At 42.4% G+C, this 24,499-nt stretch overlaps 1 protein-coding gene across 1 annotated transcript; it reads left to right on the top strand.

The window, feature by feature from the left end:
* The first annotated feature begins 4,319 nt into the window (after positions 1-4,319).
* Positions 4,320-5,308, top strand: LOC108700635 (olfactory receptor 5A2). The gene has a single exon (XM_018233822.2). It carries the CDS (start codon positions 4,320-4,322, stop codon positions 5,259-5,261), a length of 942 nt encoding a protein of 313 aa, XP_018089311.1. The 3' UTR covers positions 5,262-5,308.
* The last annotated feature ends 19,191 nt before the right edge of the window (positions 5,309-24,499 follow it).

The raw sequence follows: 24,499 nt of genomic DNA, 5'->3' as shown, positions 1-24,499 counted from the left end.
TCTGCTTCCTTCTCAGTAGTGTCATTTTGGATTTTTACTAGATGGGTTGCATCCCCAGATGGAGTTGCTCTGGCTTGCTTGTGTCTCTGTGAATTATCAACTTGGCGGCAGACTTTCTGTATGTGGCTGCGGCGCTTGCATTTATAACAAACAGCATTTTGGAAATGACAGTTTCCACGCAGGTGACCTCCCCCACAACTGTGGCACTTTACTTTTACTGGATCTCATACCTGTGCTGATGCCGGTTGTAGTTTAACATCAGGCATTTTATACACTTCTTGCAGCTCTGGTGCAATAACTGAACTGGAAGAGGCCTGTATCTCCTTGGAATGTGCAGAGGCAGCCTCATAAGTAAGTGCTTCCTCGTGGGCCAAAGCAAAGGTTGTGCTTTGCTAGAAGCTTTCTTTGCAGTGCTGCATCCCTGACCCCACACACAAGACGCTCCCTTAGCAAGGATTCCAAGCTGTTGCCAAAATTGCAGTTTTCTGCAGAGCTGCACAGCTGTGCTATACAAGCAGCAATACTCTCATCTGGCTGCTGGCTGAGTCTGTTAAAGTGGAACCTCTTAACAGTTTCAGATGTTGTGGGTGCAAAATGATTTTTAAGCTGCTTAATAATTTCCTCAAATGAGCAGTCACCGGGTTTAGTGGGGGATACCAGAGATTCGAACAATCTCGTAAGTCTTTGAGCCTATGACACTCAGCAGAACTGTTTCTGTGAAGGGTCTGTCACTTAATTTACTTCTAGAAAGAATTGCAGTCTCTCTGCATAGGAATCCTAGGAGGATGGCCTGGCAATGTCAAACTCCTCTATGTGGCCCAGGAATACCATTATGGGAATAATAAAGTGTCTTAAGTTCCCTTTTACTCACTGGGATCTTGTTGTTGTAGACATTTTTATGCGGTACATCCCATCCTCTTCACCAGTATTATATTCTGGACCCTGTAGTAGTACAGAAAATGTTCACAGCAGCTGGGAGTAAAACAAACTTTACTAAGGAGGAAAGCATGGCTGAATTGGGAGAAAGAACAGATAGAGGCAGATGCTTGTAACAGCGCCATCTACTGGCCTTATATTAACAGTCAATACATAACAAAATAAAACTGATGGGATGATTTAGCCCCCAGCATGGATTTGTGCAGTTCAGCTGGGATCAAGCACAAACAGTTCTGTATTATTATCACATGGAAAAAGGAAATCATTGCTTAAAATGAGATTTCTTAGATAAGAATTCTGTGGGAAAAGTCTTCCTGTAATTTGATCTTTCTGGATAATGGGTGTCCAGATAAGTGATCACATATCCTGAGTGCTCATCAAATGCAGTTTGTGCCACTTACCCCCCCCCCCCCCCCACACACACACACTAGTTACACATCAGTGCCAGGGTGTTTGTTGGCTTCACCCAAATGCGTGCTTCATGGCGGCACACAATGCACTGCAGCGTGCATCTACCCTGATTTACAATTAGACTTGCAGGACATGGGATTAAAGGGGGGGCGGGCAAGTCTAATCACAGAGGATTATAATATATATATTTATATAGAAAATATAGTCTAGGGCTGTAACCTGTCCCTGAGGCCAGGAGCTGTGCAGCTTTGGTACTTTTGGACTACAGCTTCCAACATCCTTTGCCTGCAGAGATTGTGGGACTTGTAGTTCTGAATGAAGCAGAGCGCTGCTGTTAGAGACAATGGCCTGGTTTTTGATAAGCAAAGTGCCACACATTTCTAGTGCCCTTTGTCCCGTACCCAGGCTGCACCCCAGCCAAACCCACAGAGCCAGACATGCCTCCCAGTAATTTACCTGCCCAGAGACTGCGCCTCTAAGCACCAGCCTCCAACATCTTGGATTTAATTGCAAGCATGCATTCGATCCTGCAGCCTTGCCATCTCCATCTCTTTTTATAGGCTTCCTGCCACCTTCAGCCTATCAGGCTCAGAAAAAATGTGCAACTACTCGGGGCATACCTCCCAACTGTCCCTTTTTCAGAGGGACAGGCCCTCTTTTGACAGCTCAACCTGCAGTCCCTCATTTGTACTGGAAAGTCCCTATTTTCTCTGCACTAAACAGCCAGAAAAAGAAACAAAGTTTCTCACTTAATTGGCTTTTAGCAGAGAGCACAGAACAGTGAATAGGTGCAAATAAGATACTTTGTAACAATTTTGAAAAAAAAACAGTTTAGATAAGGAGAAATATTTTCAAACTTTCATAACCTGCCAAATTTTGTAAAATGAACATGGTAATTAGAGGGTGTGGCCACAGAAAGGGGCGTGGTCCAAAACATTTTGTCCTTCTTTTTACTTCCAAAATGTTAAGAGGTATGCTCGGGATAACTTCTGCCCCAAGCTCCTCTGGCTCCAGTGTTACATGACATGTTCTGCTTGTGACCATGGCATTGCCCCCCCCCCCCAGAGTTTTGGAGCAGTTATAATAAGTAACCCTTTCATTTATGGACTCCTCCTGCTGAGCATTCTACTCCCTTACAAAATATATCATATCCCCACTAGGTGGCACTATTTCTGCACCACAGCATCACATTGCACAGATAGGGTAATAATCACCATTACTCTGATTATGGACAATATTGGCACAGGGTGGCAGCAGCGCATTACTACTATAATATAGAGAATATTGGCACAGGGTGGCAGCAGTGCATCATTGCTATAATGCACAGAATATTAGCAAAGGGTGGCAGCAGCGTAACATTATTATAATATAGAGAATATTGGCACAGGGTGGCAGCAGCACATCATTACTATAATACACAGAATATTAGCAAAGGGTGGCAGCAGCGTATCATTATTATAATATAGAGGATATTGGCGCAGGTTGGCAGCAGCGCATCATTATTATAATATAGAGAATATTGGCACAGGGTGGCAGCAGGGCATCATTACTATAATATACAGAATATTTGCACCTGGTGGCAGCAGCACATTATTACTATATCGTTCAGGATATTGGCACAGGGTGGCAGCAGCACATCATTATTATACTATAGTGAATATTGGCACAGGATGGCGGCAGCGCATCATTGCTATAATATAGAGAATTTTGGTGCAGGATGGCAGCAGTGCATCATTACTATAATACACAGAATATTGGCACAGGGTGGCAGCAGCTCATCATTATTATAAAATACAGAATATTGGCACCGGGTGGCAGCAGCGCATCATTACCATATCGTTCAGAATATTGGCACAGGGTGGCGGCAGTGCATCATCACTATAATACGCAGAATATTGGCACAGGGTGGCAGCAGCGCATCATTACTATAATAAACAGAATACTGGCACAGGGTGGCAGCAGCGCATCATTACTATAATAAACAGAATACTGGCACAGGGTGGCAGCAGCGCATCATTACTATAATAAACAGAATACTGGCACAGGGTGGCAGCAGCGCATCATTAATATAATATACAGAATACTGGCACAGGGTGGCAGCAGCACATCATTACTATAATCCACAGAATATTGGCACAGGGTGGCAGCAGTGCAGAGCAGGGTATGGGTTAGGGACAGGGGTTTGAGGGTTAACTGATGAATATTGGGCCAGTGCATAGAGGGAAAATTATCATTTGGCTCAGATGGGAGCTGGTTCCATTGGGCTTTGTGAACTGGTATATCAGGAAGGCACTGGGTTGCTGCGCTGTCACACACATACCGGAGCTTGCAGTGAGTGTGCCAGTGCTGAGCTGCCTCCAGGGGCCCCTTCTCTCCATCTGATCTGGTGGTTCTTATTCCATGCTGTGGCTCCATTTGGGCAAGAGCAGCAGTTTGCATGCAGGGAAGAGAGTTTTCTGGAAAACAAACCCGACCTTCCCACCCCTGCTATCTTCCTCACTTTGTAACTTTGTCACGGATCACCAGGCAGTATCGGGTCTTTGAAGATTAGAATTTTATTGATGAATTATTTACATTGTAAGAAGTCAAACATCAGCAACAGTGAATCAAACCCCACGATTGACGCGTTTCGTGGCCTCACGCCACTTCCTCAGAAGCACTTCCTCACTATGAATAACATTGGCTCTCATCATCATCATCATCATATCGGCTGAGACCAACAGCAGGTCTGTGCCTCACCAGCCCAGCCTCCCCACAAGTGAGCACTTTTGGTAGGTACAGAGCTGCCAGTCCAGGTGCCTAATTCTAGCTCAGTACATGTTACACGAAGTAGGCAGAACCTATTTGACATTTTCTATACTGGGGCTTAATGTTCTGTACCCCATAGTGTAATGATATTCGTCCTGTTATATCTATGAAATAGAGCCGTAACCCCTTGATGTATTTTGGCCCTGCAGGCTACACATGCCCCTATGGCCCCATTTAAGCAGGAGAACCAGTCGGCTGTCTCTGTGTTCTTAGTGGTTGGGCTTTCTGATGTGGCAGGACCCCACATTTTCCTCTTCCTCCTCTTCCTCTGCATCTATCTTATCACCCTGGGGGGCAACCTGGTCATTCTGAGCGTGATCTCATATGATCGGAGGCTCCGCACGCCAATGTACTTCTTCTTGGCCAACCTGTCGGTCATTGATATCATCTTCTCCTCTGTCACGGTGCCCAAGCTGCTTTTCATCCTGGTTACTGCTCAGAGGTCCATGTCCTTTCATGGTTGCGTCACTCAGTTGTCCTTCTTTCAATTCTTCGTGGTGGCAGAATGTTACCTCTTGGCAGTAATGGCTTATGACCGATATGTGGCAATCTGTTTCCCGCTCAACTATTGTCTAATAATGAGCCAGTCGTTGAGATGCAGATTAGTGGTGGTTTGTTGGGCATGTGGCCTTGTGAACTCTCTGGTCCAAGCTTTCTCAATCTCCCACCTAGATTTCTGTGGCCCCAATGTGGTGGACCATTTCTTCTGTGATGTCACCCCCCTGTTTAAGCTTTCTTGCTCAGACACACGGGTCAGCGAGACCATTTTCCTGCTGGTTGTGGCGGTGGCAGGAATGGGGCCTCTGACTTTTATCCTTGTGACATACGGACATATTATCTTGGCCATAACAAGAATCACCTCCAGCCATGGCCGCTACAAAACCTTCTCCACCTGTGCCTCACACTTTACCGTGGTGGCTCTGTATTATGGCAGTGGGATCTTTAGCTACATCTGGCCTACTTCTACTTACGCCATGAACAAAGATGTCAAAGTGGTGGCCGTTCTGTACACAGTCATGACCCCCATGCTGAACCCCATCATTTACAGTCTTAGAAATCGAGAAGTTAAACAGGCTCTGAAAAATGCTGTTGGGAGAAGGAAGTAAAATGCTGCTCCTGTCATTCTTTTGGTGTGCTCGTACTCCATTGGTGTCCTTTCTAATCTAGGCACAAATAAAGAGACAGTTTTAAAGTGATACTGACACTAAAACATTTCTTTTCAAAATATTAATCTACATTAAAAGTTACCTATAGGCCATGTTGATAGTTCTGCTTTTGTAAGTAATTGTCACTTGAAGTTCCTAAACCTGACTGTTTTGCCAACCTGACTGTCCCTTCTTAACCTGTCAGTCAGATTATCTAATGCTAACAGACTATTGCTGCACAAATATGGCAGCCCCCTCATAGAGGAACAGGGTAGTAAGAAAGGTAACGTAAAAGCATCAGGTAAATAATTAAATGGCAAGATTTTAAATAGCATTCAAAGACAATTTATATGATAGATAATAAAAAAGGTTATTTTCTGATGTCAGTATCTCAATGAGGCTTCTCTTTAAAGAGACTGATCACTATGATACCTCATCTGAAACATCCAACAGAAGTACTGTGACTTTGAACTTTAGAATCAGAATCTCAGTGATAAATGTTTTGTTAGTTGAACCACTGGTCACAGGGAGCAGAACCTCAGGGATGGAAGGACAACAGCCCTCGTGGTTTTTGCTCTGTTCCCATTGTGCAGTCATGGTCAGCATCCATAGATAAACTTCTTCCTAAATATTCTGTTTGGCCATGTCCTGCTGCCACCATTGTTCTATATTACCATTGTTCTTATGGTTTCATCCACCCTGCAAACTGGCCTTCATTGGGTTATAAAATTGACCTTCTCAGTAATTCCTCTGATGTTTATGTTTTTTTGTGATGTTTTATTTCAAATATCCAGTAATTGTTATTGTATTCATCCTCCTTCCCATTCACCCTGCAGCAAGTCCCGCATCCTCCATCCCATTGACCCTGCACCAAGTACCCCATCCTCCTTGCCATTCACCCTGCAGCAAGTACCCCAACCTCCTTTCCATTCACCCTGCAGCAAGCACCCCACCCTCCTTCCCATTGACCCTTCTGCAAGTACCTCATCCTCCTTCCAATTGACCCTACAGCAAGTACCCCATTCTCCTTCCAATTGACCCTGCAGCAAGTACCCCCTCTTCCTTGCCATTGACCCTGCTGCAAGTACCCCATTCTCCTTCCCATTGGCCCTGCAGCAAGTACCCCATCCTCCTTCCCATTCACCCTGCAGCAAGCACCCCACCCTCCTTTACCATTCTGCAAGTACCCCATCCTCCTTCCAATCGACCCTACAGCAAGTACCCCATTCTCCTTCCAATTGACCCTGCAGCAAGTACCCCATCCTCCTTCCCATTCACCCTGCAGCAAGTACCCCATCCTCCTTCCCATTCACCCTGCAGCAAGTACCAAATCTTTGCTACTTGTTTCCAACTCCTAATGAAGTTCCTGTTATAGGACTGAAACGTTAAGTATTTTCAGTTAGTGTCTAAATAAACTTTTTTGATTATTTTTCTCAAACCCTAAAAGTGCAATGGTTTTGTTTGTTTTTATATGCTTCTATTGCTGTGGCACTTGAGTACATACACTGTACAGAAGAAGTACAAACACCAATGTACTTCTGCCTGGGCAACCTTTCCTATTTGACATTTGCTTCAGCTCTGTAATGGCTCCTCTCATGTTGGACAACAAAAGCATTTAATTTGAAGGTTGCATGACCCAACTCTTCTTCTTTATCTGGACAGCAGTAATGGAGTGGTTGTTTTGGCCATCATGGCATACGATTGTCTCATAGCCATCAGAAACCCCCTACGTTATTTATGCATAATAAACAGGAGAGCTTGCTTAAGTATTTTCAGTTAGTCTCTAAATAAACTTTTTTGGTTATTTTTCTCAAACCCTGAGAAACTGCCCCATCCTCCTTCCCATTCACCCTGCAGCAAGTACCAAATCTTTGCTACTTGTTTCCAACTCCTTATGAAGTTCCCGTTATAGGACTGAAACGTTGAGTATTTTCAGTTCAGTTGGTTATTTTTCTCAAAAAACAAAGGTTTTTTTTGTTTTTATATGCTCCTTTTGCTGTGGCACTTACACTGTACAGTATGGCCATATTAGTATCACTGTTTATTATAAATTCACATCTCTCCCTTCATTCTCAATGCTGAAGAATCTGTAGAAAATCAGATCTACTGTATACATTCCTTTTCTAACTTGCCATGGGTAACTGGACTGGAATGAGTATGAGGGAACTATTCTCTTTACTATTTCAATGGGGTTAAATGGTTACATACAGAGTACAGACATCAGTGTGCTCCAAACCCTTCAGAGGGATAGGTGCAGCCGTTCACTGTTTGCATCTAGCTAAAACCAGCCAAAGTCTACTGATCACAGTGGCTGAATTGGTAGGGTTTGAGACCTGAAGGCACATATAGGGTCCAGCAACGCAGCCCACAATATAGCAACATTGTTCTATGTAAACCCCCTCATAAACTGGAATGGGTCATTTACAAACACAATCGAAATTAGTACTTACCGTAATTTCTCTTTCCTTTGGATCCAAGCAGCAGCAGCACCATGAGATTTATTCTGCCCCTTTAAAAGGATAGGACAGTTAACACATAAAATTTGCATAATCCCATAAATAGCCTCTTAGTAACTCCACCCTTATTGTAATAATCAAGTAACACCAATACTGCAAAAACATGTTTATTAGGGAGGGTTCTTTGTGCTGCTGCTTGGATCCAAAGGAAAGAGAAATTACGGTAAGTACAAATTTCGATTTTCCTTTGCATCCTGCGCAGCAGCAGCATTATGCGATATAGTAAGTAATTTAAGAGACCTTTCTGCCAAATTCTGCCTCTTGAGAAGCCCAGATGCCAAGTCGATAATGCGTTTGCAAAAGTATGTAAGCTGCTCCAAGTAGCTGCCTTGCAAATTTGGCCTGCTGAAACTTGTGCCCTTTCAGCCCAAGAAGTAGCCATGGCTCTGGTAGAATGCGCCTTGACAAATGCTGGAGGTAAAGAACCTGCTGATTTATAGCACAGTTCTATAGTGTCGCGTATCCACCTGGCAATTGTGAATTTTGAAGCTTGACATCCTTTTGTTCTTCCAGAAAAGGAAATAAATAGACTCTGTGTTTTCCTGAAGCTTTCTGTTTTTGATAAATACCACTTCAGAATTCTTGCAACGTCTAGAGAATGAAGTCTTTTTTCCTCTTCAGTTGAAGGGTTTGGAAAAAAGGAAGGTAGAATAATTTCCTGATTAATGTTGACCTCTGAAGCAACTTTTGGTTGGAAGGAAGGAACTGTTCTTAACATAACTCTGTCTTTTAGGAACAGTAAGTATGGTTCCTCTATAGATAATGCCCCTAGCTCAGAAACTCTTCTTGCCGAGGTGATTGCTAAGAGAAAAGTTACCTTCATTGACAAGATCTTAATGTCCATTTGTTCTAAGGGCTCAAATGGAGGGTTACATAACCCATTTAACACCAGGTTCAAATCCCAGCTAGGGACCGGATCACTGAATGGAGGTCGAAGTTTATTCAGAGCTTTCATGAAACGTATCACTAAGGGATCCTTTGAGAAGGATACACCTGCGAAAGCTGAAATAGCTGACACATGAGCTCCTAGGGTTCCTGGTTTCAGCCCTTTATCAAAACCTTGTTGAAGGAAGTCTAGTACACCTTGAATTGGGGGTAATGAAGGGTCAATTCCATGATCTGTACACCAAGATTTAAATGTCTTTTGTACTCTACCATATGTTCTATTGGTAGAAGGCTTTCTGGAATGAAGCATAGTTTCAATCACTCTCTGTGAGAGACCCAATTGCTTCAATACGGGCCCTTCAAGTTCCAGGCCGTCAGGCGAAGTCTTCCTACTTCTCTGTAGAGGAAATGACCTTGAGACAGTAGGTCCTTGACCTGTGGAAGAATCCAGTAGTCCCCGTGACTCATCTGAATGAGTTGGGAAAACCATGTTCTCTTTGGCCAATAAGGGATGATTGCTATGACTCTTGCTTGGTCTTCCCTTATCTTCCTGAGGACTCTGCTCACCATTGGGAAGGGGGGAAAGATGTATGCAAGTTTGTAGTTTCAAACTACAGACATTGCATCCAGTGTTTCTGGAGTGTCCTGTTTGAAAAGTGAGTGGAATCTTGGAAGTTTGGTATTCTTCCTTGATGCCATCAGGTCTATTTGAGGACATCCGAATCTGTTCACAATCCAACAAAACACCTGTGGTTTCAGAGACCATTCTCCCGGCAGAGTCAAATCCCTGCTTAATCGATCTGCCCAAATGTCGTTCACTCCATTTATGTGAATTGCTGAAATCTGATACAGAAAAGTTTCAGCCCAATGAAGAATGTTCATGGCTTCTTTTAGTAGCAAGGGGGACCTGGTCCCCCCAAGGCGATTTATATATGAGACAACCGTAGCATTGTCTGTCTGGACCTTTACGGATTTCCCCACAATATGATCCTGAAAACTGTGTAGGGCCAACCCTACTGCCCTCAATTCTCTGAAATTTGATGATAGAGTTCTCTCCATTAATGACCATCTGCCTTGAACTGATAGGCTGTCCAGGTGAGCTCCCCAACCTTTGTTGGAAGCATCCATGGTCACTACACATGTTTTTTTCTGGAGAAGAGATTGTCCTTGATTCAATCTGGTTCTGTGGGACCACCACCTGAGTTGAGACCTTGTCTCCTTTGAAAGAATCCAGGTGTTGTCTAGTGAGTTGATTTTCCTGTCCCATCTCTGTAGGACTTCTTGTTGTAATGGCCTCATATGTAGTCTTGCCCAAGGAATTGCCTCTATTGATGATGCCATCAAGCCTAAAACTTTCATGGCTCTCCTGACTGAGACTGGATCTGGTCTCCTCAAACTGTCTACTTGCTTGAGCAGCCTCATCCTCTTTTCTTGAGAAATGCTGAGCGACATCTTTCCCGAGTCTATTATGAATCCCAAAAATTGAATCCTTCTCTTGGGAATTAAGGAGGATTTCTGGGTGTTCACAATCCATCCTAGTGATTGTAGCAACTCCAGGGTCTTGTCTAGATGTTTCTTCAGAAGGGATTCGGAGACTGCCTTGAGCCACCAGTCGTCCAGATATGGGACTATACCAATGCCCTGGGACCTCAAAACCGCCATTACTGAAGCCACAATCTTTGTAAATGCCCTGGGGCAGATGAGATCCTGAAGGGGAGGGCTGTGAATTGAAGGTGCCATATTTTTCCCTGTATGGGAACTGCTATTCTCAGATATTTCCAATGAGGTTGATAAATTGGAATATGCAGGTAGGCTTCTTTTAAGTCCAAGGTAGCCATATAATCTCCTTGTTCTAGTAGACCTATCACCGATTTTATTGACTCCATACCAAAAGGTTTTCTTTTTATGAAAGTATTAAGATGTCTTAGATCTACTACCATTCTAACGCTTCCATCTTGTTTTGGTACCAAAAAAATTATTGAATAAATTCCTAAATGAATTTCTTCTTGCAGGACTTTTTCCAAGACCTTGTCTTGGAGAAATTCTTGAATTATTTCTTGTATCATTGATTGTTTCTTTGAATTTTGTCTGTGAGGGGTGAGAAGAAACCTTGGCTTGGGACAATGTTGAAATTCTAACCTTAGACCTTCTCGAATTATTTGAAGGACTCAAGGATCTTGTATTTTGTTTTCCCATTGATGCAAAAAAAGATGTAATCTTCCTCCCACCCTTAGCCTGGCGTCATGCATCTGAAGACTTGAATGACTGGTAAGGCCCTCTGCCTCTGAAGGGCTTGTTGCCTTGGCCTCTTGTTTTTGAACCTCTAAATCTGTCTTCGTTGCCTGCCTGTGACCTATTACCAGACCTCTGTCTGTATCTAGGAGGGGATCTTTTGCGCCTATGAAAAAAAGCGCCCCTCCCTCGGTCTCTTGTTCTATTCTGTGGCAGGTTTTTTCCCTTGGCATTTGAGAGTTTTTCCATTAATTCATCTAGTTGTTTTCCAAAAAGATGACCTGGTTCAAACTCCATGTTACATAGATTATTTTTGGATGAGACATCCACTTCCCAAGGTTTCAGCCAAATTGCTCTGCGGGCTGTTTTGATAGTCCCATAATTCTTGCTGACAATCTTAAATTTTGAATTGACGCATCACATAGAAAATCTGATGCTAACTTGATGTTCTGTAAGGATTTTGCCAGGTTTTCCCTAGGTACCTTAGCTTCTACGTCTTCTTCTAGTTGGAGAATCCAGTTTCTCAAGGATCTGGCTACAAATGTAGCTGCAATCGTTGGTTTACACTGTGCAGCCGCTGCTGAGTACATTCTTCTCAAGGATGTCTCAGTTTTGCGGTCCATTGCATCCTTCAGGCTCGAGCCATCCTCCACCGGAATAACTGTCCTCTTTTAGAAGCATGCCACAGCCACATCTACTTTAGGGGGTGCTTCCCATTCCTGTATTTCATCCTTCTCAAGAGGATATAAGAGTTTAAATCTCTTATTTAATAATGGAGCTTTCTCTGGATTCTTCCATTCCAACTTCATTAAATCCTTCATGAGTGGATGCATAGGAAATGCTTTTATCCTAGAACAGCTTCTGAGGTCCCCCTCTGGGTCCTTAGATTGGCTTGTTCCTTCAGCAGAATCAATATCAGATCTCACCGCCTTAATCAATTTTATTACCTTTTCAGTCTGGAAAAGGGCCAACTCCACTTCCTCCTCCTCTGAGGAAGAAGACCCAACTTCATCCAGGACTACCAGTTCCCCCTCAGGGCCTGTATCTGAGTCCTGATGGGGTAATTTTTTCTTAAGAACACCACTCTGTTGCTCCAATTCCATCCAAGATTCTTTAATTAGATCTTTAATCAATGTTATTGCAGATCCTGAAAGTTGTTCATTTTGGGAATCCTTCTGTAGACAGTCTGCACAACACCCCCTCTGGTAATCATCGGGCAGGGGAATCTCACATTCCCTACATATAATATGTCTACTTTTTCTAGCTCTTTTCCGAGCCCCTTGACTCTCTGATGGACTTGACATCTGAAATAATAGAAAAAAATAAAAAAATAAAACCTAATGGAATGCTGAAGTATAGCCAATAGAACTAAAAACCAGGCTTGTTTTACCTTAAGGCGTCCTCAATTTCCTTATGGCAGAATGTAGATGATTGCAGCAGCTTGCAAACACAAGGGCCAAGCACTGCCATCTTTTACCTTTAAATACTTGTCTTTTTGGCGCCAAAACGTGCTTAGGGAGACGCAGGACGCCTCTGCGTCATTCTCCTCCCTCACTTCCGTGATTGGCCTTACACACGCCTTCTGCGTGCTCTGATTCGCCGTGCGTCTTCCATGCGCGCTGGCGTAATTGCGCCTGCGTCTCTAAACTCGGTACACGATGACTCACCAGCTTTTACCGGAAATATGGGCCAATTGTACCTAACCTCTGTAAGGTAATACCAGAGGGGGGAATTTTCCTTGTATCTTTTTCTGTGGTTGTCTTCCTATTTGCTCCATTTAGATGAATCCAATCATAGCACGGGTATTCTTGTACAGACTCTTACAGTCCAACAACCCGTCTGGTCCTTATCCTATCCTTTGTCCGATAGGACAGAAAAAAACAATAAGGGTGGAGTTACTAAGAGGCTATTTATGGGATTATGCAAATTTTATGTGTTAACTGTCCTATCCTTTTAAAGGGGCGAAATAAATCTCATGGTGCTGCTGCTGCACAGGATGCAAAGGAAATCATTTCTGGGGTGTTCCTTTTGCCTAGTGGATGCATAATGGAACTCCTTTCAAATAACCAACTCTGAATCAAATCCTGTCTCTCTACATGGACATGATTAGTGCAGGAGTCAATCATTCAAAAGCGTTAGCTCCACAGAATAAGTATTTTAGTTGAAACAATCCCATCTTCAGCCTTAAATAAATCATCCAGGCAAAGAGAGCCCCCCCCCCAAATAATGTAAATGAAATACTGACTTTGGCTCCTGCTTGAAGACACAATAAAGAGATAGAGATCATGGAGAGGAGGAATCTGAAGATTAACTTGATTATTTGAGGAATAGTAATACAGTTTTTATTTATAATATTTAGGAAGTTCCTCATTTCCATAAGATAAACCTTCAAACTGCATTAGAACATCATATAGACAACAGCCTTTTGTATTCCCCTGTGATAGAGCAGTCCCTTGGACTCATTACTGATGCTCCTCTCTCTGAGAGCTCACAGGGATTAGAGATTGGCCCTTAGTGACAGGGAGACTGTGGTATATACAGCAGCTCAGAGCTCCTGGACCAAACTCCATGTTGTTTCTCAACGGAAATGCCAAGTCTGTGAGCTAAGCCCTCCATTGTGGGGCCCAAGTACTGGAAGTGCAATGAAGAAAGGAAACATATTCATTCAGTCTGATGCGCAGAGAATATCCCTCTTTGCATCAGAAGCAAACCTGAACAATTGCCATTTGGTGCAGAAAATATCCCTCTCTTTGGTCAAGAACAAACTCTATGGAAACTTTATGGAATATCTCATCTGTCAGTGACTTCATCCTGTTGGGTCTGACTCAGAACCCTAGACAACAATGTCCCCTCTTTGCTGTGTTTTGTACAGTGTATCTGGTAACACTTTCTGGCAACTCTTTGATCATCTCCTTAATTGTAACTGACAGGGAGCTCCAAACCCCCATGTACTTCTTCCTGGGTAACCTTTCCTTTGTTGACATTTGCTTCAGCTCTGTAACGGCTCCTCTCATGTTGGCCCATCTTCTTATGGACAACAAAAGCATTTCATTTGAAGGTTGCATGACCCAACTCTTCTTCTTTATCTGGACAGCAGTCATGGAATGGTTTGTTTTGGCCATTATGGCATATGATCGTATCATAGCCATCAGCAACCCCCTACGTTACATATGCATAATAAACAGGAGGGCTTGCTTGTGTCTAATAGGCACCGCCTGGATACTAAGTTCCTCGCATTCTGTCCTTCATACATCCATCATCTCCTCTCTGGATTACTGTGGGTCAAATAAGATCAATGAGCATTTCTGTGACCAACCTCCATTGTTAGCACTTTCCTGCTCCAACACCGCTGGCTACAATATTGTTGTACTGACTGAAGGCTCTTTTGTGGCAGTGGGTCCTTTCATCTTTGTTGTGTTATCATATTGTCACATCCTTAAAACCATATTAAATACTCGTTCCTCCTCTGGAAGGTACCAAGCCTTCTCTACCTGCTCCTCTCACCTGACTTCTGTAGGACTTCTGTAGCAATCTTTTTTACCTACATCTGTCCTTCTTCACCAGGATCTATGTCAGAAGTGCGGCCACTCTCTGTGTTATACTCAATACTCAACCCTCTCCTCAACCCTTTTATCTACAGCCTAAAGAACCAGCAAGTGAATAGGGCTCTGATGAAGATCACATGCTATAGGTTTTCCCACCAGAAAGGAATGTAATAAAAGCATGTTGAAACATAAAACTCGTGTTCTAAAGATCTTCAATCGCAATCAGGAGGAGAAGCTATAGTTTATTTTAACTCTCATGTCTGCTGCTTTACACCTAACAATCCCAACTACAGAGTACCATATGGAATGCAGTAGGGTTCCAACTCTAGCATCATGTTGGAATTACTTTGTTGTGTGAAATTCTTTGTTGTGCAAAAATGTAAAATGAATGGTGTGAAGTGAAGATGGTAGAGTCATGCTTTCCATATAGACAAGATTAAGGGGTTATTTTCTAGTCTGGGGGGACAAATGCAGAATGGTTATTAGATTCCAAGGTGTAACAAAGCAGGTGTCTATGTCCAGAGTATTGTGTAATGTAATGATATGGGGAAAATGAAAACCTCCATATGATGCCGGCTGCTACACTTGTAACATAATACGAATCCCTGGCTTTTTTGCCATTCCATATAAAACGGATTTATTTAAGATCATTCTGTTTTACCATAAAAGGCAGAGATTGTCGTTGATATAGTAATTGATATAGTCATTTGCTTGACCTATAATGCAGAGTGTATGATACTTCCAGTTTTTAATTTCATCTAAAATAAACAAGTGCGTTACATAAACCCAGAAACAGAGGAGGACTGGAAGTTCCAGGCAATACTTGGATCTGTCTGCTGCAGCATCTTTCCATAGTTTTCTAGTACAAAATTATACAAGTCTTCTGTTCCCAAACCAACCACTATTAATGGGGAACTTTTGTTATTATAAGCGTCAGCCAACAGAAATAGGGTGCTTTCTAAATGTAAACAATAAAAAATGCTGTACCATTTCTGAAATAACCGAGTTACTCTTCACTATCCCACTGTCGGCATCTGCCACTCTTCATTCTGTCTTCTTGCAGGGGAGTTGGGTGCTAGGTTTTGATTGACAGATCTCATATATTTTTAGGAAGGCTCCATTTCCTTGCAGATGTATTAAAGCTCACTCAGATAACTGATTCAGACACAAACAAAATAACTGACTTTGGCACAAATCCTGCATGTAGAAAGACAAGATTTCTGGTGATTTTTAAAGTGATTTTTAACATATCATCTAGGCAAACACCCCCCCCCCCTCCAAAGACTGTATTAGACCTATCTGTCCATAAAAATCGGACTCCTGCATGAAGACAGTTGGTGGAGTCCATGCAACACAGATGTGCAGCACAAAAACACTGCTTATACAACTCAACTCAAGGAAAGCAACAGCTTGAAACATGGTTCACTTGATACAATGAGTTGGGAAAGAAGAAATCGATTTTCTTCATGTTTTGATTCAGAATAGAATGTGCAGTGTTCCCAATTCATTTGCCTGGATGGAAATAAAACCTATGGGAAGAATTTGGAGATTTATTCATAATTTTAAACATACTGCTATTATTCTGAACATAACTAACGCAGATGGGGCTAATAAAGTACTATGACTTGTTTAACAGTCATTCACAAAAAATTATCTAATGAGGGCAGACTAAAAAAGCAAGTCCATATCAAAGGCAATGGTCTGGTATGTAGATGGCTGAACAAGTTTGAAAGGCAGGTAATAGGTCCGGACAAGTAGACGAGGAGACCAGAAGTCAAACTAGAAGATCGGAGACAAGAGCAACTTGATATCTGTAGGACTTTATTCGAAAACTTCCTTTCTGCCTCCTTATAGTCCATCTCACCAAGATCTGTGGCAAAACAGAGGCCTCTCTCTCTAAGACAGGAGTGTCCATACTTTACTAATGCGAGGTCTATTTTAAGTGATGTTGTCCTATAATAAACTACATCCATAAAAGCATTGTTAGCATTCTGTTCCATGGAAATTATTTTTTTTTCCAATTTGTTTTTTTAGTTGAATTCCAACACAAAGACATAAACGGTTTCACTTTTGCAATGATTCATTCATGTTATTAAATGTTGTATACATGTAAGTTTTCAATAAAATATTGATTTATATAAAGATCTTTAAGTTTCATTTTTCAGTATACATTACATAAGCAAATGTAAAATACATGGTATTTGGTGAAATCCAAGATCTTAGAGTGAAGTGGTGGTGTTTACATTTTCATACGCATATGCATCACACCTGAGTAGGATAAGTGCGGGACAATCAATAACAACAAGGACAAACAAAATAATTAACTTAAAAATCAGTAACTTTATTTAAAGATGCTTCCAACCAGTCCATATGAATCAAAAAATGCAGTTTATTCTTAACTAGGTTCATAGATTGTGGGATAGTAGAAAGAAATTCTTACAATATGGCTTTTCTTGTTGCTGCTGCTAGTCTTTCTGCGAATGTTGGCTTTGGATACTCTGTGTCCCTTTAATTTTGCTAAATATAGCCCACTCTATGTTTGGTTCAAATGCTTGCTTGGTCAATGACTGCCAATATTTGTATATTTCTAGCCAAAATGTGTTAATGATTGGACAAGACCATATGCAATGTAGCAGTGAGGCTTCCGTTTCTGAGCATCTTAAGCATGTTGAAGTGGGCAATATGTCCATTTTAAATCTCCTTAGAGGGGTCAGATATGATTGATGCAACAATTGTAAGGCCATAATCTGGTATTGATTGGATGGTATTATTTTCATAGAGTGAGAGTGAAGTTTAATAACGTCAGGTGTAGTGATAGTTGATGTGGTGTCTGACCATTTCCCAAAGGGGGTGTCATTTATTGATGGGTCTGGAGTTGCCCTGATAAGTTTATAAATGTAAGATGTGGAGTGTAAGGTGTTGACTCCTTTCCATATATGGTTTAGAGGCAGTGTCGGACTGGGACACCAGAGGCCCACCATAAAACCTTAGACCAGGGGCCGACTCTCAGTACTAATATTCTTTATCTCCTCAATCAACCTCTATTCTGCTAGTTTGTTTTCTTTACATACTATAATCTAGTATTACATCTATTTAGCCTCTTTGTTCTCATAGAATAGGGAAAGGCCATGAAATAGGCCAAAAGTTTAGCAGCATGAGGGCCCACTGACACCTTGGCCCACCAGGAGTTTTCCTGGTATCCCGGTGGGCCAGTCCGACACCGTTTAGAGGATTAGAGATATCCTGATCTGTCATCCTATGAAGAACATCTCTCGCATAGTGAGAAGACTGTGACGTAACCTCTCAGAATCCCCTGGAAAAAATATTGGTAGATTTATAACTTCATCTGTACACCACAATGTTGGTACCTTCGGTATGAAAAATGGTAAAGTCCTCAAACATACTTTGTCTGAGAAGAAAACTATATATGGTTCAGAGGCTCCCAATGCCTGTATGTCTCCTATTCTCCTTGCTGATGTTATTGCTGTAAAAAAAAACGCTTTAAGAGTCAGCATCTTCAATGGAATTTCTCATTTGAACACAAGGTTATCCTTGGAACCGATGGTGAGAACATTTTTAACAGCCACTTAACGACTGAGACCAAGAGTGAAATCATTTGTTTCTCCGTGGGATCTTAATTTTGTCCTTAATAGATTGTGTAAATCTCCCTTTGAACCGGTTCAAAGGGAGATTTACACAAAAGGGAGATTTACACAATCTATTAAGGACAAAATTAAGATCCCACGGAGAAACAAATGATTTCACTCTTGGTCTCAGTCGTTAAGTGGCTGTTAAAAATGTTCTCACCATCGGTTCCAAGGATAACCTTGTGTTCAAATGAGCAGATATTGCTGACACCTACACTCAAAGTGTTTGGCTGCAATCCTTTGTCAAATCCATCTTGCAAGAACTGTAAGATCTGAGCAATTCCCTTATGAAGTGACAATAACCCTTTCTGGGAAAACCACTTATCATACACTTTCCAGATTCTTTCATATGCAGAAGATGTTGACTTCTTCCTAGATCGAAGTAGAGTTTCAACCACTTTCTTAGACAACCCTTGATCTACCAATGCTGCGCGTTCAACATACATACTGTCAATTTTAGTCTCTCCAAGTCCAGAAATTCCATCCCCTTCTGAGTTATCAAATCTTTCCGCAGCGGTAGACTCCAGTACTTGCCCCTGGATAGATGTAAGAGTTCCGGGTACCATGATCTCCTGGGCCAACTCAGTATAATGGCTATTACCTTTGCTTGATCCTGCTTCACCTTCTTGATTACTTTCTGGATCATGGGCACTGGAGGAAATACATATGCTAGATGAAATTCCCAAGTTATGGAGAAAGCATCCAGAAATGTCGGTCTATCCTTGTGGTAAATAGAACAGAATTTCCTGCACTTGTGATTCATTCTGGTGGCCATCAAATCAATCTGAGGTTGTCCCAATAGTTTGACTATCTTTTGAAAGATCTTCTGGTTCAAAGACCAATCTCCCGGCACTATCTTCTGCCTGCTGAGTTGGTTCGCCCACTGATTGTCCACTACTGTTATGTGAATCGCTATGATATGTTATCATTTGTTCTGAGTCCAAAACATGATCTTGGAACACAATCTTGCCAGTTTGGTGATTGATATATGCCACCACTGATATGTTGTCAGACTGAATCTGGATTTCGGAACAAATTTTGTGCTTGAAGACTTTCAGCACCTTCCATACTGCTTTCAGCTCTCTGCAATTCGATGATGCTGACCTCATCCTCGTAAACCATAGCCCTTGAGCAGTATGCTTTCTCAGATGTGCCACCCAACCCTGGAGCGATGCACCTGTCGTTATCACAACAGGTTCTGTTGGAAGAAATATCTTCCCCTTGTTCAGATTGCATGGTTGACACCACCACTGTAACAACTTTCTCAGCCTCTCATGGTTTTTTGTAAACCTGACACCTTTTGGTTCCATGTTCCCAAAATTTTTGCTTGGAAAGCTCTCATTCGGGCTTTTGCCCATGGAACTGCCTTTTAAGAAACTTACCTATGCGGCGGGGTCGCCCACCGCATGGTTCTCGAGCCGGCACTGGCGCCATCTTGGAATCTAGGGCGCGCGCGGCGCGCCTCTTAAAGGCGCAGGCACGCTGGCGCATTTGCGCCAGCACGTTTTTGACGCCCGTTTGGCGCGAAATTTGTACCTATTTAAGGCCCATTCTGTTTCCCAGCCGGTGCCCGTGATAGAACTTTGTTTCTAAGTGGTTTCTGAGCCTAGTGCATCTGTTCCTGTTATTCTGTATCCTGTTTATCCGTGTTTGACCCTGCCTGTATCCTGACTATTCTGAACTCTGTATCCTGACCCTTGCCTGCCTACGACAACTCTTCCTGCTTAACCCCTTGATTGACAACCCGGTTTGACCCTTGCCTGCCTGACGATTCTGATATCCGCCTGCCTCGACTCTGCCTGTCTGACGATTCTCTTGCCTGCTCCATTTGTACCGTGACCTTCGGCCCAAAAGACTCTGCTAACAGCTGTGCCCCTTTGCCAGCCAGAACACCTCGCCTTGCACCCCTCGTTAAGTCCAGGTGGCACCCAAGTAAGCTGAGGGCTCCTCCCGAAGCCCAACGGTGGTCACACTACTGGTGAAGCCGAGCCGAGACCAGGGTGCTTGGCATTTGTTCTGGTATCGGGTGCCGGTCGTGACATGCCTCTATTGCTGCTGTGAACAGCCCAAGAAGTTTCATCGCTTTGCGAATTGTAACTCTCTGTTCTTGATCATCAACTTTGTCTCTTGAACAATCCTGTTCAATTTTTCTTGTGGCAGAATAATCTTCATGCTCTTGGCATTGATGTGAAATCCCAATAATTTTACTGAAGTTGATGGCAGCAAATTAGATTTTTCTCTGTTCAGCAGCCAGCAATGTACTTCTAGAGTCTCTATTGTTTTTTGTAGATTTTTTTCCATTTCTTTGACGTTGGATGCTTTCAACAACCAATCGTCTATATTGGCTATGACGTAAATACCTTCCTTTCTCAAAGCCGCTGCCAAAACCACAATCATTTTTGTAAATACCCTTGGTGCTGATGTTATGCTGAAGGGTAATGCCTTGAACTGAAAATGCTTGAGATTCCCATCCAGAAATACCGCCACTTTCAGATATTTTCTGCTTTCCACATGAATCGGCACATGCAGATAAGCATCCCTTAGATCGATAGTTACCATCAGATCTCTCATCAGATTTTGGACTGACCTTATAGTCTCCATTCAGAACTTCTTCTTTTCTATAAATTTGTTCAGGTACCTTAAATCATAACCAGTCTTACTTTGCCTCTGGCGCACGGCGCTTCATTTTCCGAAGACGTCCGACGAGGAAACTTCGGAAAACGAAGCGCCGCATGTGCTTTAGCGCAGGCGACTTTTCATTATAGCGCATGGGAAGACACGCGAAGGCAGTTCGGGGAGATTGTCGTCCAGAAGAAGAGGCGATTAGTCGCCAGGCGACTTAATCTCCCCTATATTTCTTATGTAACCTTAACATAAATATCTGAATGAAAAGCATGAAACAAGAGAGAGACAAGCTGTTTGTTGACAGTGTCTTGAGAGCTAATGATCACCAGCTAAAGGTCTACTGGTAGATCCCGATCTACATTTTGGGCACCCCTGCTCTAAGGTATACTACTCATCATCTCAACCTCCTTATCTACCGCCTGTGAGAAGAAAGTGACAGGAGCAATGAAGATGTTACTTTGTTAAAGGTTATTGATATACAGTCAATATAGCCAAGGTTTGGGTTATATGAAATCCCCTAATGCAGCCTTCTTGTAACTGAGGTCATGCCAATGTCATGTCACATATTAGGACAACCAGGGCCGCTATCAGAAATCAAGGCCCCATAAGGCAAAATTTTCTGGGCCCCGCCCACCCCAGATCCTGCCCCCAAGCCCCACCCCTACAAGTTTAAAAAAAATCATTGGTGGTCAGGGCCCCCTATAAGTTAAAAAAAATCAATTAGTGGTCAGGACCCCCCTATAAGTTAAAAAAAATAATTAGTGGTCAGGGCCCCCCTATAAGTTAAAAAAATTAATTAGTGGTCAGGGCCCCCCTATTTAAGTTAAAAAATTAATTAGTGGTCAGGGCCCCCTATAAGTTAAATAAACAGTAATGACAGGGCCCCCATAAAAGTTTGGTAGTCAGGGCCCCATAGAATATAATAACAAAAATCATTTGTGGCCAGGGGTTCAATAAACTAAAAAAACAAAAACATTGGTGCTAAGTGGAACTTACCTTAGTTTCTTCTTCAGCTTCTTGTTTTCCATTCAAAGATCCCCCCCACTGCTCTCAGTGAGCTGCAGAATCGGGTAGGGTGGGCGGAGCTATAGTGCTTGCATGTCCCTCCCCTGCTTCTATACTACTGGTTTGCTCTTAAGTCAAGGCAGATCTACACAGGAATTGGATAGGCTTATCCAATCACCATGTGGCTCTATGAAACTACCAATAGTTTAGAAGCTGGGGAGTGGAAAGACATGTAGAAGCTCCGCCCTCCCCAACCCAATTCTACAGCTTTCTGACAGTAGTGGGGGCCCGGCTACAGAGTGAGTACAGCGACAGGGCCCCCCTAAAACCCAAAAATCACCTGGCCCGGGACAACTGTCCCCCTAGTCCCCCCTGATGGCGGCCCTGAGGACAACCTTGCTGGAGCAGCTTAATATGGTAGCGGTTACTGGATTTCCTTTGGCTCTCCATGTATCATGAGAGTATGGCATCATGCTATGTTTGCTGACAGGAAACTTCCAACTTATGTTTAATATAAAAATAAATTATTTTAAGTCGCTGTTAGCTCTTGGGTGAGCATACTCCGTTCCTTCTCCTTTCAGAGCTGTGAACTTGTAGAAATATTGACCACAAATTCAGTTTAGAAAGTGCCACAGATCAAGCAGGAGTTCTGATGAAGAAAGGACTATAAACCCAAAGGAATATTAATAATGTTAATGTAACAACAAAAAACACTGACTTTATCATTGTATTTAATTGTCAATTACTGAAGTTTCATGTAGACTGCAAATTGCCTCCCTAAAGGTGAATAAGCCCTTGGGTATAATCTGCAAATAAACACTGGTCCTCTCTCTTAGGGCACACAGCTATTATAACTGTGTTAGGGAGAAGCTGCCCCCATGTCCTGCATTAATCAGCCTACTGATTTGAACCATGACAAGTGCATCATAACTGGCACTAATTCCAAGCCTTGGGAGCCACATCGTCTGCAGTGGGGAGTGTAAGTGTTTCTGTTCCACCTTCCACTTGTCCAGGGAGTGAAAGCACCAAAAGCAATGGAAGGACTTAGCTTTGATTAGGGCTTTCCTAGGTGAATCTAAAGATGTAGAAATGTATATGTGCAAGATATAAATAGATTGAGAAAACAAATTGACCTGCAATTAAAACTCTGGAGCAGAATTCATCCACCCGTTTCCTTAATGGCTGCTGGCATATTCTTCCCTCACAAAGTCACCCTTTTCTCTCCAACAGTGTCTAGTGAGAATGAGGCAGAGTGGGTCAGTCCAAAAATGTACTGCGCCAGATCACTTCTCTCTCTAGCCTTTATTAAGAAATAACACCCTAGATTTGTTTTTTACAATAAATCTGTTCATCTGCCTCTAATCTAATGGGTTACCCAATCAATTAATTTCTGACTGCTACTTTTCCTACCTCCCAGATAGGGAAACACCAGCCATAAGTTTGCTCTGGTACTGAAGGGGCTAAAAGCACGGTTATTGCTATTTTTTTTTCCAGAATTTCACCAATGGAAATTGTCAACATGTCTTCCATCACTGAATTTATTCTCTTGGGTTTGTCTGAGAACCCTAAGCAGAAGTCCTCTCTGTTGGCTTTATTTATCACTATATACCTGGTGACTCTTCTGGGAAGTTGTCTGATCATTTTCTTAATAGTAATGAACCAGGAGCTCCAAACCCCTATGTATTTCTTCCTGGGAAACCTTTCCTTTGTGGACATCAGTTTCATATCTGTAACTGTCCCTCTCATGGTGGCCCATCTTCTCACGGACAAGAAAAGCATATCATTCACAGGCTGCATGACCCAACTCTTCTTCTTTATCTGGATAGCTGTTCTGGAGTGCTTGATTCTGACCATTATGGCATATGATCGTCTGGTGGCTATCACAAACCCTCTTCGGTATTTATCTATATTAGACAGGAAGACTTGCTGGTCTCTTATAACTTTCTCATGGATATTAAGCTTTTTGCATTCTCTCCTTTACGCATCCACAATCTCTTCATTGGATTACTGTGGTTTGAACAAGGTCAATGAGCATTTCTGTGATATCCCTCCACTACTAGCACTGTCCTGCTCCAACCCTGCCAGCTTGGAACTTCTTGTATATACTGAGGGTAGTGTTATGGCAATGAGCCCCTTTGTCCTTATCATGGTATCGTATTTGCGGATCATCAAAACCATATTATCGATCCACTCCTCTTCTGGAAGGTACCGAGCATTTTCAACCTGCTCCTCCCACCTGATTTCTGTAGGGCTTTTCTTTGTAACAATATTTGTCAGCTACCTTCAGCCAGCCTCAGCTGGAGCTGTTGAGACAAACAGGCCAATAGCTCTGGTATATTCAATACTGACTCCTCTACTCAACCCCTTTATCTACAGTCTCAGGAACCAACAGGTAAAAAGAGCTCTTCGGAAAATATTATAATCAGAGTATAATGCAACATAACAGGAAAGTTTTTAGAGGCTAAAGCATCCCTTCAAATTAAATTAATAAAAAGTGTCTTGTGTATAAACCAGGGTCAGTGTTTATATGAGAACTCTTTCAGTATATTGCATACGTTACAACACTTGACAGAGAATATTCATTATTCCTATTAGTCCCTGCCCCACTGGAACATTAAACTTAAGGTCCCCACTATGTTGACACCACACATACTATGGTAAGCTTCCATTAAGTCAATAAACCTGCTTCTTTATGGTTAGATATTTGAAGTACCCAAAGTAAAACCATGTTAGCTATCTGCATC

This window comes from Xenopus laevis, chromosome 8S, assembly GCF_017654675.1.
Source record: "Xenopus laevis strain J_2021 chromosome 8S, Xenopus_laevis_v10.1, whole genome shotgun sequence".
Classification (NCBI taxonomy): Eukaryota; Metazoa; Chordata; class Amphibia; order Anura; family Pipidae; genus Xenopus; species Xenopus laevis.
Note: the sequence above shows the minus strand (reverse complement) of the source record. Positions and strands in the feature narration are given on the sequence as shown.

What these genes read in the sequence shown, in the direction of transcription:
- LOC108700635 (XM_018233822.2), top strand. Translation starts at nt 4,320, where the DNA reads ATGGCCCCATTTAAGCAGGAGAACCAGTCGGCTGTCTCTGTGTTCTTA.